General features: G+C 36.4%; 1 protein-coding gene across 1 annotated transcript; it reads left to right on the top strand.

The window, feature by feature from the left end:
* Nucleotides 1-2,485: 2,485 nt before the first annotated feature.
* On the top strand, nucleotides 2,486-3,350 carry LOC142556443 (uncharacterized). Its single transcript, XM_075667902.1, has 2 exons — nucleotides 2,486-2,660; nucleotides 2,753-3,350. Exons 1-2 carry the CDS (start codon nucleotides 2,653-2,655, stop codon nucleotides 3,300-3,302), a joined length of 558 nt encoding a protein of 185 aa, XP_075524017.1. The 5' UTR covers nucleotides 2,486-2,652; the 3' UTR covers nucleotides 3,303-3,350.
* The last annotated feature ends 12,013 nt before the right edge of the window (nucleotides 3,351-15,363 follow it).

Here is a 15,363-nt window from a genome sequence, read left to right as displayed (position 1 = left end):
AGGACTGGAGTACACGGACCCCGTGCACCCCTCTGGGTCCGGGTCCGTGTAGATATTGTGTCTGTATACTCGAAGAAAAGGAAGGGCACGGACCCCGTGTCAGGGTCCGTCTAAGGGTCCATCTAGGCTCGGTAAAATGACACCGAAAAGAAGTGAGGACACGGACCCCGTGCTAGGGTCCGTCTACGGGTCCGTCTAGTCTCTGGAATTTGGCACCACGAAGGAAACAAAGACGCGGACCCCGTGCCCTGGTGCGTGAGGGGGTCCGTGTACCTACGGGAAATACAAACTCACGAAATTTCAATACACGCGATACTTATCATTCTAGACTCGATTGTACGGACCGTGAACCGACACCCCGAGACCCATCCTAGTATACCCTAACATTGAACCAACCTCGTACGAACACCCCAAAGCAACGATATCCACCCTACGACACAATAGAGCTCAAAACATGGAATTTGACACCAAATTGTTTCCTACGACTCCTAACGAGTTCAAGTGCCTATCGACACTCATCGGCATACCAAATACCAACCCAACATCACACTAAACATACCTATACGCAGCAACGATCACCCGTCGATTCCCAACGAAGCCTCCAACACTAAAACTTCAAGAATGCATCAATACATAATTTTCTGAAAAACTCAGTTTGAGCAGTATCACGAACATAACTCACTCAATTTTTATCCAAATAATTCGAATTTACTGTCAAATTGAAGGTATCGAAAAGTTCTACAATTTTTGTGTTGAAAGTTTTCTCAGAATCGCGACCGAAAAATCAAAGTATTTAAAAAGGACAGTAAAAACGAAATTTTAGATCTAAAAATGGTTTCAAAAGTGATCTAAACACAATTGTTCAAACTTCTACGCATCACACATGTATTTTTACGCATAAATAACAACACAACGCATAATATGACGAGATTGATGCAGCAATAACAGAATATACGTTCCTTTTAGATGATTTGAAATACCGAAACGATGATACCGAAGCGGAGATGGCGTGAGGATTGATCCGGGACGAACGTGACGCTAAAATCTTTGAAGAAAACATACGAAAATTGCTGGGAATTATTATGCAACCCTCGATGAACCAATGATTGCAGATTCGATCAGGATATATGAGATGAAGGGACCGTACTGTACGCTAATAATAATCGACTGGTTCTTGCAGGCACTATCAGTGATACCTAGGGAATCATGGGGCGATGCTACTAGACGCTCTTACCACGGTTCGATGGGTTTAATCAGAAATATGATTTCTGACATTCTCTTGATCAATTGTTGATACATAAAATGAGGTAAATTAGGGTAAGCCCGAATAAAGGATTATGTCCTGAATCACAAGGAGTTGTGAACCCACAGCTAGTTGTATCCCTGAACCATTGAGGGTCACACAAGCACTAGATCATTTGTTCCCGTTGAGAGAATAAATTCAAGAAGTTGAATTTATATTATGATATAGTAAATTCAAGGAGTTGAATTTATGATAATTAAATTTTGGGAGAATAAATTCAAGGAGTTGAATTTATAAAATTTGAGAATTTAATTTATTAAACTCAAAAGTTGAGTTTATTAAATATTAAATTTTGGAGGTGATAAATTCAAAGAGTTGAATTTATAATGAATTTAATTTATTAAGCTCAAAAGTTGAGTTTATTAAATATTAAATTAAATATAGTGGAAAATATTTTTAATGGGCTTGTAAAAATACAAGTCCAACATACTAAATAATTAAAGTTCTTAATGGACTTTGATTAATTAATTAAACTAGTTGGACTAGCCTAATTAATTGATCAAACCCATTAATATTAATTATAAATATAAGGTCATGACTTAATTATAAATAGAAGTGTGCAAGCCATAACCCTAGCCTCCTTCCTTGAAAATTCTCGAAAATACCATCTCCAAGAAGCACAAAAAATTCGGCCACCTTCTTTGCATAAAGAGATTGAGCCGCCTCTCGAATTTTCGATCTCAACGTAAAAACCTCTTCTAATTTTTCTAGTGTAAATTAGAATTGGAACAAATCTTCTGGTCGTGGACTTGATAGAATGATTGAAGAAGAGAGTTTCTGAAAAACGTTCGTAGGGAATTCATCAAAAGCTATTTCCGCTAACCCCGGAATAGTTGGAGCCGTGTAAATATTACATTAAAGATATAAAATTACTAAACTCTCTATGAATGATTAAATAAACCATACGAATGCCCAAAACAAATATATTTTGAATGTCAAAATAAAATAAAATTTTAAAACTTTCGCTGCATTTGGACACAAAAAAACCGAGATCTAACCGTTCAAATATTATCCTTCCAAGAACGTGACGAACAAGGTTGATTACACATATTTTTACACACTCAAAATTTCAAATGGAGAAAATAAAATTAAAAAAGTTACATGACCATTAGAATCCGTGCAAGTACCAAAGGGAAAGCGTTCTCGCTTCTCCTTCGCTTTACCTCCTACTTTTTTTTTTTCCTTTTTTTTTCTGCTTTAGCTCCTACTTTGTGAATCATTCTTCCAAGCTACTAAACCTCAAGAATCGACTGGCAAGTGCCCCAATCCAATATTTTCCTCGCATTTGTTGAATTATTGGACACCGTTTCAATCTTCGGACTCGAATTTTTCTCCAACATAATTCAATCATGCCGGAGTAAAAACCCTTTTACTCAATTACGCGATGTAAAATGCATATGCACGTAATTAATCAAGACTCTGAAATGTTGATATTTTTTCTTTAATCAGGTATGGCGGATCTGACAGAAGAACCGCCTCCGGAGCAGGCGTCACCACCACCAGCATCCATGTCACTGCTCTCGACGGACTTGTTAATGTTAACTCTCTCTTCACCGTCGCGATCTTTGTGGGCCTTTCCCTGACTACTCCAGGGCAGCACAGCCTTGAAAACCCATCTGCCTGCGACGCCGGTCTTGAAGTAGTCAAGAAACTCCTTGTTTTCGAGGTTGTCTCCTTCAGCTTCTTTCTCTTCTCTTCTCTGGTGGCACAGGGCCTGAAGCTGGCGATCAATCTACTGAACAGTAAAGACGTTGATGAAGTGTTCAGAGCCCATATCAATTTGAAGGTCCTGAGATTTGGAATGTTGGCTTCCGCCATTGGTTCAGTAATGGGGTGCTTGTTTTTGATGCTGTCCATGGTTAATGTGATTGAGATACGATTGGGAATGCTGTCCTGTGGGAGCAAGTCTACGGTTCAAGCTGTTACGGCTTTAATTGTTCTGGTGACCTGTGCTCTCATGGTTTACATTTCAACTGCTGTTTATGCTTTTCTACATTGATTGGAGCCGGCGTTATTTGTTGTAATAATAGATTCTTGTTTTCTTTGACGACGGCTGGGGTTAAATTTTGTCAAGTCCTGAGGAAGTTCATGTTTTTATGTAATTGGATTAGATACATTACATTGGAGAAAGAAGCCAAGAATTAGTCGAATTCTTACAGTAATTTATGTTCCTTTTTTATTCAAAGAAGTTTTTTCTGACACATGCATGCGGTGGATATATGGCCATGATCTACTTTAGCTAGGCAGCTGATAGGTCTTCAGCTGGTTATGAAGCTTGGATCTCCTTTTTTTCCGCAAATGCGGTGGTTGATGAATTATCTTCCTCAGAAGAGGAAATTTGCTTTGATTCTGGGATCAACTAGCAAGATATTGGGTGATTATAATCCAAGGAATGAGATGAAACATAAACAAATAGACTCTCTTCATATTTTTTTATATGCTTTGAATGATGGAACGGAATATGTAACCTTCTGTGATTCAGAAGAGAATGTATCAGGATATTTAGTTACTAGAATGTCTGTCCATATTCATGCTTGTTCCAACTTCCAAGCGATCGGGTTAGTACTATCTGTCTAGATAAGAAGCCCAAATCCATTAGTGTTGTACAAATCCTCGAAAAGCAAACAAATTTTCGGGCGACGATTGCCATGAAGTTTAGTTGCTTCCTACCATTCGTGTTTGAGCATTGTTTTAGAACCAGTGGTATCAGTTAGGTTAGGTCCGACACATTAAGTCGGAGTTTGTTAGCTAAATAGTGGTGTGATGATCATAGGGTCAATCTGCTGCATCCCAGACGACTATATTTTTAAAATTTCCAGGATGGCTTTCTGATATAATTTTTTTTATATATATTGAAATTTTTAGAGGAGAAGCGCAGTCATAATGTTACCTCTCCATTTCACGAGGAAGGCAGGATCAGGACCATGTGATATCCCTCTGGAATGAGGATTGTCAGGTTCGGTTAGTGTAAATTTTCAGAGTAGATGTCATGCGAGCCAAACAGTTGGTTATAGAATTTATTGACTTAACTGTAATAAACAATATTTATTTTAATATAATTTAACTTTTTATAGTTTCATTTTACTTTATCTATATACCCATGCAATTAACAGATAAAGTCCTTGATTATGCTTTAATACAAATGAATCGTGAATCGTAATTCGATCTTGAAACTCATTTATAAATATTCTATATTCGAAATTCGTTCTTAGTCGATTCTGTAACATACCTTACTTTAAAATGCTTAAATTTTTGGGAAAATAAATTTTTTTTCTTAAATAAGAAATAAACTCTAAAAAATGAAATATAAATAAAATGCTTGATCAAATATTTAGAATGCAAACGAACTTGCAACAAGTGCTTGTTTAAAACAACATAAAGTAATTAATTAAAATCAGAGTAAATGAGTTCAACATGCATAAAAATCCTTACAACTTAAAAGGTCATCGGGTTAGTCCTCCGCCCAGTCCGAGTCATCTCACTAGTCTCCGCCTCTCTTCTCCTCAAACTCGTCCTCACCTATATCGATAAAGTCTAATGAGTCTAAAGACTCAACATATATAAACTGAAAATAGCAAGTAGTACATAATAAAGCCACACGCGTTTTAAAGTAGAACATACATATTTAAACTTTGAAGATACTTACATAAACATAGACTTGCCATCAATTCATAGACATTTTCATAAACGTGCTTGTATCGTACATACTTAAACATACATAATCACCATCATTTTGCGTAGAAATATATTTCCAAGCAAGTGACTCATACATATTGCGTTTCATCAGACTAAACCACAGTACTGGGCTGGCAAGGATATCCACTGCCACATACATAAGATCCCCGGTCATGCTTTACCAGGTGGATTGGTCCCTGTTCATGCTTTACCGCTTTCCAATCTTGATCATAACCCGATCATGCTTTACCGAGGTGGAGAGGTCTCCGGACACGTTCTTCGGCTTCCAAACTCGTTCATAATTGGTCACAAGAAAATTCGCATACCTCAAAAACATAAAACATTTTCTTTGCACGTCGAACATACTAATACATTATGCATGTCTGTCCAAGACAAAAATTTAATTTTTTTTTTGGTTTGGTAGAAAGCTTGGCACTCGGGCGGTAAAATCTTACCTTATCGCTCGGGCGCCGCCCACTTGGTTGGGTTCGAAAATCCTCAAAAAAACACATTTTTACACAGTTCGAGCAGTCACACGAAATGATTATAACTCACTCGTTTCTTGTCTGAAAATTATGAATTTACTGTCAAATCGAAGATATCAAAAAGTACTACATTTATATGTTGAAAGTTTTTTCCAGAAAATCGACCGGAAATTCACAGGATTCGAAATGACAGCAGATTCAGTTTTTGAGATCTAAAAATCGTTTCAAACATTTTTGCTCAAATTTTGCATAACATAAACAGATTTTTACACACAATATATATCAAAATATTTACTATGACAGGATCGATGCGAAAAATGAAAGAATATACATGCCTTTGTGTCTAAACGCTCGAAGATAACGAATACCGACGCTGTGGATTATGGGAGATGACCGAGGAACGCTTGCTACATGATTCTTGCTCGAAAAGGGGGCATGAAACTCCCGAAATTTGCCAGGGTAACGGGTGGCTGCTGCTAAATATTAAGAACCCTAGTTCTTTTCAAAAAAGAGAACGCAAGTGTGTGTGTGAGTGTAGAAACGTGTAGGGGTGTGTGTGTATTAATTAGGGAGATAATTTTGGGTTAATTAGAGACTATAAATGTTTAGTTAAATAATTAGTGATAAAATAATGCTAATCTAATTATTTAATCACAATCAAAGATTCAATAAAATAATTAAGTACCAAACTTTCAAGATTAAAATTCCCAAATTCAAATTAGTATTTTTGAAAAGCTTAAAATCTTAAAATCACCTAATAAATTAAATTAGGCTTAAAATGCTTAAAATTTCATAAATTATTTAAAATATCAATCTCCTTGACTTGAAATAAAATACCGCATTTTCATAAATCGCCTAAATATTCACCGGTCTCTTTTCCCGATCCTGCATTGAATATTCTCCTGAAATATAAAACTCAAGAAAACGCTTCAACGTGCATCGAATAAACATGTAATAATTTAAAATAATGTAAATCATAAATCATGCCTCGTTAAAAAGATTTTAAAATTAAATAAGTAATTTAACGATTTAATAAATACATGAGTTTACGTGTATTGATTGAAAACTGTTGTTGTAGGAAAACTCCACTAGGGGTAGTTTCGATTCCCAATTTTCATAGAAATCGATCACACGTGCTCGCAACAAATCTTCCAATAACTGAATCACTCGCTCAAACTGGCCATCTGTCTGAGGGTGAAATGTCGTACTGAATAGCAACTTCGTCCCCATAGCTGCAAGTAAACTCTTTCAGAAGGACGATGTGAATCTCGGGTCCCTATCAGACACAATAGAAACTGGAATCTCATGCAATCTGACTATCTCCCGAATATAGAGCTTTGCATACTGCGTCATGGAGAAAGTCGTCTTCACCAGTAAGAAATGTGCCGATTTAGTAAGTCGATCAACTACAACCCAAATAGTATTAGATCCACTCACTGACCTTGGAAATCCAACAACAAAATCCATGGTGATATTCTCCCACTTTCACTCGGGAATAGGGAGCGGCTTAAGCATCCTTGCTGGCCTCTGATACTCTCCTTTCACTTGCTGACAAGTAAGGCATTCAGATACAAAGCATCGAATATCTCGCTTCATCCCTGGCAACCAATACATCATCTTTAGGTCCTTGTACATCTTGGTACCCCCTGTATGGATAGAATACGGAAATGTATGTGCCTCTGTCAAAATATCATCTCTGATCGAATCAACACTAGGCACCCACATTCTTCCTCTGTACCTCACAATATCATCGGACACTGCGTAGAATACACTGCCCTTGGCTTCATCCTTCAGTCTCCATTTTTGCAACTGTTCATCTGAAAGCTGACCTCTACGGATTCGGTCTAGCAAAGAAGACCAGACTGTCAAATTAGACAACTTAGGAGCTCTGCCCTAGGGTAAACCTCTATGCCAGACCTCTGAATCTCTAACTGAATAGATCTCTGTGCTGACAGGTGTGCTACAAATGCTACCTTCATGCTCAAAGCATCTGACACAACATTAGCTTAATTTCACAATCACAGTCTTTTACTAACTCCAACCACCGTCTTTGTCTCATGTTCAATTCTTTCTGCGTGAAGAAGTATTTGAGACTCTTATGATCAGTGAATATTTGGCATTTCTTGCCATACAAATAATGTCTCCATATCTTCAACGCAAAGACAACGACAGCTAACTCGAGATCATGAGTCGGGCAGTTCTTCTCATGCACTTTCAACTGTCTAGAGGCATAAGCTATAACCTAACCATGCTGCATCAATACTGCGCCTAAACCAAGCTTAGAAATGTCGGTGTATAACACAAAATTACCTTGCCCTGATGGCATGGCTAAAACTGACGCTGTGATAGGAGCTTGCTTCAAAGTATTGAAACTCTTCTGACACTCTTCACTCCATACAAATTTAGCATTCTTCTTAGTCAATGAAGTGAGTGACACTGCAACCAAGGAAAACCCCTGAATAAATTTCTTGTACTAGCCTGAAAAGCCTAGGAAACTACGGATCTCATACGCGTTCTTTGGCTCAACCAATTCTCTTACTGCGGCCACTTTAGCTGGATCAACCTTAATGTCAATGCTAGATATAATATGTCCCAAAAATGCTACTTTCTCCAACCAGAATTCATACTTACTGAATTTTGCAAACAATTTGCGACTCTGCAAGACTTGCAAAACTGTACCCAAATGTTGACTGTGCTCCTCATGGCTCTTCGAGTATATAAGAATGTCATCAATAAATACTATGACGAACTGATCTAGGTAGGGCTGAAATACTCGATTAATTTGGTACATAAAAATCGCTGGAGCATTCGTTAGTCCAAATGGCATCACTAAGAATTCATAGTGCGCTTAAACTCCTTCTCCCATATTCTATCCAACCCTCCTAACAATGTTTGAAATTGGCGATTGGTAGATATCATACCAGCAAATTCTCACTAATCACTCCAACGAAAATTCACTCGACTCTCTCCCATTTTTTTGTCCTCACTACAAATATCTCGCACGTCACTCCAAAAAAAAAGCTTACCACAAAGTATTTCACTCGATTTTTTAGAGTTCTCTCATAGGGTACAGTTTCAGGCTTTGTAGCTTGTGTGCATCAAACTCACAAGTTCAAACTTCACGACCCTTGCAAATTGACTAACATACTGCGTAAAACAATAAATTTGAAATTTTTTATTCTCTGATTGTGAGAGTCACTTGAATATGACTCACAGTAAAGATAAGAACAAGATTCAATGATAAATAATAACAAAATTTTTTTTTATTGTGAGAGACACTTGAATATTGCTCCCACAAGAGAATAGAACAAAATAGCAAAACCAATTTATGGCATATTTTCAAAATTTTTGTAAATTTTTTTTTTGGATTGCACAGGATAGTTGTGCAAACTCGAAAAAATAGTAACGGCTTAGAAATTTCGAGAATCGCAAGATTCACGAAAGGCGAAAAACAATAAGATAAAATAGATCTGATAACAAACGAAGGATAAATACAGATCTGATAATAAAAATGATTAACTTACTTGAATCAAAGTGAACCAAAAGATCTGATACCAAATTATACGATTTTTCGACCACGAAAAGCAAACAGACTCGAAAACGAGTCACACACTCGATTCGATGAAACAAAAAAATGTTATGTTGTCCCGATTTTTTTTGAAACAAGTAATTGTGTAATATTCACCTCTAAATTATGAATAACTTAGCAACATATATTAACGAAGATAACAATCGATCTCAAGCGAATCTTCAAAGAACTCGTTTTTGATAATCCGAGTGAAAAACAATCGACAAACACTACAAATCTTAAACTTTGATAAGTTTGATTTGATAATTTGAATTTGAGAGAAAAACTCACAAAATATGATTTTGATGATAACAAAACTTGTTATTTTGTTTCTAATACTTCATTTTAGTGTGCAGGAAGCTGAGGATTCAAACTGATCATTTAAACGAGCCAAAACTGAAGCTAACAGATGCGAACTGAAAGTGTCAGCTGATTGTCCAAACTAAATCAGCACAACTGATATATCAAAGAACAGTTCAACTGATTGTCCAACTGATAGGCAGTTCAGCAGAAGATCTTCAAAAGCCTGGCCAGCTGATGAAGTGCTCAAACTGATGAAGAGCCCAGCTGACCAGTTCAACTAAAAGAGTGAAATCAATTCAACTGACGGGTCAACTGATTTCACCAGCCCAACTGAATATCAGTTTTGATGACCAGTTAGGTGTATCAGTTAGGATTCAATCAGTTGCAGATCTCAGCAAGTTTATTCAATGGAATACAGGTGTGCACAAAGGTACAAAAGCAACTGTACTATCAAAGTACAATAATGGACGTTACAGCAAAGCTTAAAGAAAAAATGTTCCAGCATAGATGTCGGAAAAGTCGAGACACAAATCTCAAGGAACGCATTCAAGCTGCAACGGATACAATTATTGAGTCTCACTGTATGATCAGTTTCCCGCCTATTTATAAAAGATCAGTGAAGACCAATACAAGAATAATTGTGTGGAAAAACAGAGAGGCCACATATATTGCATATCAGCTTACAAAAAACAATCAGCCCAGAGGGAACACTTCAACGTGTTATAAACTTAGCTTTAGAAGCATATTTCTCTCAGTATGTTAAAACCCTTTTGGGTAGTTTTCAGAGATCAGTTCTCACACATACACACACCACCACTCAAATATATTCTTGCACAAAGACAATAAACTTGTGTATGTAGTTTTTGACACACAGACGTTAAACAAGTGTTGGCTGGAAGGTGCTGTCTTCAGTCTAGTCTAGGAGTTCAGTTAGGCAGTTGGGTAAGTCCTAAGCTGAGTGAGTTTGTACAAATCAATTGTATAGATCAAAGTCTTCGAGTTGATCCTACCTTAGGTGGTAGAAGATGTGACATAGGAGCATTTTAATTCTTCGAACATCCATAAAAATATCTTGTGTATTTAATTGTTTAACTACTATTTTCAAAATGATTTGATCAGTTAGAGCAACTGTCAGTTCAGTTTTCACCATAACTAAACTGATATATGTCACAACTGATTCTCTTTATTTTAAGTTATTCAGTTACACATGATATAAAATATATTAATGTTTCTTAACGAAGGATTATTTTGAGTGTTTTCCGCTTGATTTAATATCAAACTCTATTTAATTCATCGGCGTAAACATTCTTAGAATACGAGCTATTGCAGCTCTTGGAGAATATTGTGTTTGAAGCACCTCAAGGTGCCCAGCACACGGTCCTTCAATTGGTATCAGAGCTAACTGTTCTAAGAAGGGCATTTGAAAACTGACTAAAATTATATTACTTTAAAATAATTTTAAAATTTATTTAAAAGTACTTTATATTATTTTAAAAACTATTTGAAAATATTTATCTAAGGTTCATTGCTAAGAGTTGAGAAGATTGGTTATGCAATTAACATTGTGGCCACTTAGCTCGACTCCGAGCTTTGGGGCTTTAATCAACCTGCAGGGTATGAGTCCTACATGTTGGCTATTCAGCAAAACTGATCGGAAGACAAGGTTTCAGCTGCCGACCTTCCAGTTGAAGCTGATCAACAGACGAAGCCCAGCTATCTTGAGATGTTGGATTATTAAAGTTGAGCTTAATCATCAGCAGTATGTCACCGCTTAACTGCTATATCAGATCAAGTAGATGATCAATGCGGTTCAACATCAGCTGAGTCCAGTTTGAATCAGCCCGACCAGTTTGGCAACACAGAGATCATGTCCAAGGCAGCGAGCTGTTTGTCCGGCAAGAAGACTCAAGATCGTTGCAGCACGTCAAAAGTTCAAGACAACCAATTGTTGGTATATTCAGTTCTGTCATATATAAACTGATTGATATTTGATGTTGTTTAAAATATGCTACTGTAGTAGTAATTTTTCCTTATAACTGATGATGTACTTAAATGTTTAATAAAATAGAGATCTATTTGATTAAAAAAACATCATGATTATCCAATTATGTTTCTAGATGATTGAACTGATATATCCATATATCTTGTCTAAACTACTTAAATGACTAAAGCTTCTAAATTTTGGCATAGATAATTATTTTTAAAAAGGAGTTTTCAATTCAGTTAGTGAGGGGGAGCTTTATTTCCCTCGAACTGAAAAATGTTTTAAACTTTTTTTTAACCCATTCTTAAATTCAGTTATTGAGGGGGAGCTTTCTTATCCCTCGAACTGATACTTTTTAATCATTTTTAAATATTTTTTATTCTCCCAAAGAGGGAGAATCAGTTAAATTTTAAAATTTAAATATATTTTTTTAATCGCTTTAATTGTTCAAGTTTTGTGTTCATCAAAAAGGGAGAGGTTGTTGGAACATTTCATGTTCGCAATCTTGATTTTGATGATAACAAAATTTGTTATTTTGTTTCTAATGATTTACCTAAGTGTGCAGGAAGCTGGAACTGATCAGATTTAGAACTGATCAGTTAAAAGAGCCAACACTGAAGCTAACAGATGCGAACTGAAAGTGCCAGCTAATTGCCCAAACTAAATCAGCTCAACTGATATATCAAAGAACAGTTCAACTGATTGTCCAGATGATGGGCAGTTCAGCAGAAGACCTTTCAAAAGTCTGACCAGCTGATGAAGTGCTCAAACTGATGAAGAGCCCAGCTGACCAGTTCAACTAAAAGAGTGAAATCAATTCAACTAAAGAGTCAACTGATTTCACCAGCCTAACTGAATATCAGTTTTGATGACCAGTTAGGTGCTTTAGTTAGGATTCAATCAGTTGCAGATCTCGGCAAGTTTATTCAATGGAATACAGGTGTGCACAAAAGTACAAAAGCAACTGTACTATCAAAGTAAAATAATAGACGTTGCAGCAAAGTTTAAAGACAAAATATTCCAGCATAGATGTCGAAAAGTCGAGACACGAATATCAAAGAACGCATTCAGGCTGCAACGGATACAATTATTGAGTCTACTGTACGATTAGTTTCCCGCCCATATATAGAAGATCAGTGAAGACCAATACAAGAATAAGCATGTGGAAAAACAGAGAGGGCACCCATATTGCATATCAGCTTACAAAAAACAATCAGCCCAGAGGGAACACTTCAATGTGTTATCTACTTAGCATTAGAAGCATATTTTCCTCAGTGTGTGAAAACACTTTCGAGTAGTTTTCAGATATCAGTTCTCTCACACACACACACCACCACTAAAATATAGTCTTGCACAAAGATAATAAACTTGTGTATGTAGTCTTTGACACAAAGACGTTAAACAAGTGTTGGTTGGAAGGTGCTGTCTTCAGTCTAGTCTAGGAGTTCAGTTAGGCATATGGTAAGTCCTAAGCTGAGTGAGTTTGTACAAATCAATTGTATAGATCAAAGTCTTTTAGTGGATCCTACCTGAGATGGTAGAAGAGGTGACGTAGGAGCAGTTGAAGTCTTCGAACATCCATAAACATATCTTGTGTATTTAATTGTTTAACTACTGTTTTCAAACTGATTTGATCAGTTAGAACATCTGTCAGTTCAGTTTTCACCATAATTGAACTGATATATGTCACAAGTGATTCCCTTTATTTTAAGTTATTCAGTTACACAAGATATGAATTATATCAATGTTTCTTAACGAATGATTATTTCGAGTATTTTTCGTTTAATTTAAAATCAAACTCGATTTAATTCATCAGCGTAAAGATTCTTAGAACACGAGCTATTGCAGCTCTTGGAAAATATTGTGTTCGAAGCACCTCAAGGTGCCCGGCACACGGTCCTTCAAATTGTTCACAAAATCTGAAAGATATCAAAATCTAATGACCTAATTAACTAGGACTCTAAACTAGGTAAAGATTAAATCTTCCGTGGGTGGCGCGCTCGAGCACGAGATTCTACCGCTCGGGCGCGGGGGTCTTCTGGTCAGAGTGCGCTCGGGTGGTAAGATGTTACCGCTCCGGCGCCGAGTGTTCTGGAATTCTCCGCCTGGACAGTGACTGTGGCGCTCGGGCATGACATTTTACCGCTTGGGCGCAAAGTTTTACCGCCATAGCATGGAGCTCTCCCGTCCGAGTCTTGATTTGGCTTCCTCTTCATAATTTAGCACTTGACTAACATTAAAATATCTTCTAACTTCATTGTTATACATGCCGAATTCTTTGAAGCTTCGAATCTTGCTCGTATGATCTTGACAACACTGCTGTCTGGAACTCTTCTCAAGATTTAGCTCGTAATGCCATGTCATATTCATATCATACTACCCTTTTTCAAAAAGATATGTCCTCAAATCTTGGCTACCTACGCAAAAACGAAACATCTTAGTAATAAAAAGAATTAAATTATCGACATGCTTACATTTCAATACTAGATTGTAGGCGCTGTCTCCTACGTGCTCCATCACTGTTTGGAACCAGACATCAAATATCATATGACACCAAATAATAACAATAAGATATCATTAAGTATCACAAAAAATCAGATTCCTCTTCTTCTTAGACCTAGTTAGCACACAAATAAAATTCATATACGTGTACGACAATAGGTCACTAGGAATAAGATATAACTGATGCATGACATAGGAATACAGTGGAAATGTCATTCTCCAATATTCAATGCATGTATCTTAATCACACTCAACATGTCGTTTCATATGCAACCAACACTTATAATCATGCATTATGTCAATTATCAAGCCACTACAATACGCCTCACCATCAGGTAATTCATGCGATGAATATAGAATGTCAAATTTATTCTCTTTAAACGTATATTCATCATGAACATAGAAATCCTTATATTCATTCATGCTCTTTCTAAAGACACCATCAAGCAAATATAGCCCATTCAAATAGAACATGTCACATGTACTATTCATAGACTGCCTTATCTCATCACAACAATATAAGTCCAATTTATATAAACTCTTGGAGTAAACAAATCCCATCAACTTAGTAAGTCGTGAGAAATCAAAATTCATAATAGGTGCATGCAATTTATCACTACTCTCAAAACCATCACCAACCAAATATAAATCATGCAAATAGGATAGACTCAATGCACTATCCATATAATCATTCAACTCATCACAAAGATTTGAACACAATGCATACAATTCATGGTCATGACTAAGTTTTATCAATTTTGAATCTTTTGACAAATCAAAATCAATAACATTTGAGCTTAACTCAATCAATACCAAACCATTCTCACCTCCATGACTCCTCGGCAAAAACGTTAATTCAATGTTAGACACTTTAGACATCACATTTTCAACAATCACTCCAAATTCTTGAATACAACACAAAAACGAATTAAGATAAGAATGAAACTTGTACCTCATGGTTGTTGCGTTGGTAACTAACCTTACCTCACCTTGGTTACTTCCAAAGTTATGTTGATCAACACATGGCCTTCCTCCACCATCAGTTCTTGCTTGACTCCTCATCATGACATCTCCATAATACTGCAAGGGTGAAATAACAATGCTCGAGATTGAATCGGCGATATCATCACAGTAATAATAAACAATTTTGTAAAAAGATACATGAAAAGGTTTATGCAAGAAGAAACAACTCTCTATCTCATTCTTTTGGGCCTTTAATTTATTTTTCTCTTTCTTTGGCCTCTTTTTCTTTTTCTTTTCTCTCCTTTTTTCTTTTCTATGGCCATATCATTCTTTCTTTTTCTCTTTTTTTGGGCCATTTTAAATTTCTTTTTCACTCACCTTTTGAATAAATTTCAATTGATCCTCAAGAAACTTGGATTCAATTGAACCAATGAAACATTTTGTTCCTCAAGAAATTGATGTACAATAGTTCCTTTTTCTTTACTCTCCTCCTCCATAGTACACAAAATAGGCACTTCTCCTCCACCTAATGATTCAGCTTCTATTACACATCGTTTAACATCATTCGACTCACCAACTA

Source organism: Primulina tabacum, chromosome 9, assembly GCF_025594145.1.
Source record: "Primulina tabacum isolate GXHZ01 chromosome 9, ASM2559414v2, whole genome shotgun sequence".
Classification (NCBI taxonomy): Eukaryota; Viridiplantae; Streptophyta; class Magnoliopsida; order Lamiales; family Gesneriaceae; genus Primulina; species Primulina tabacum.
Note: the sequence above shows the minus strand (reverse complement) of the source record. Positions and strands in the feature narration are given on the sequence as shown.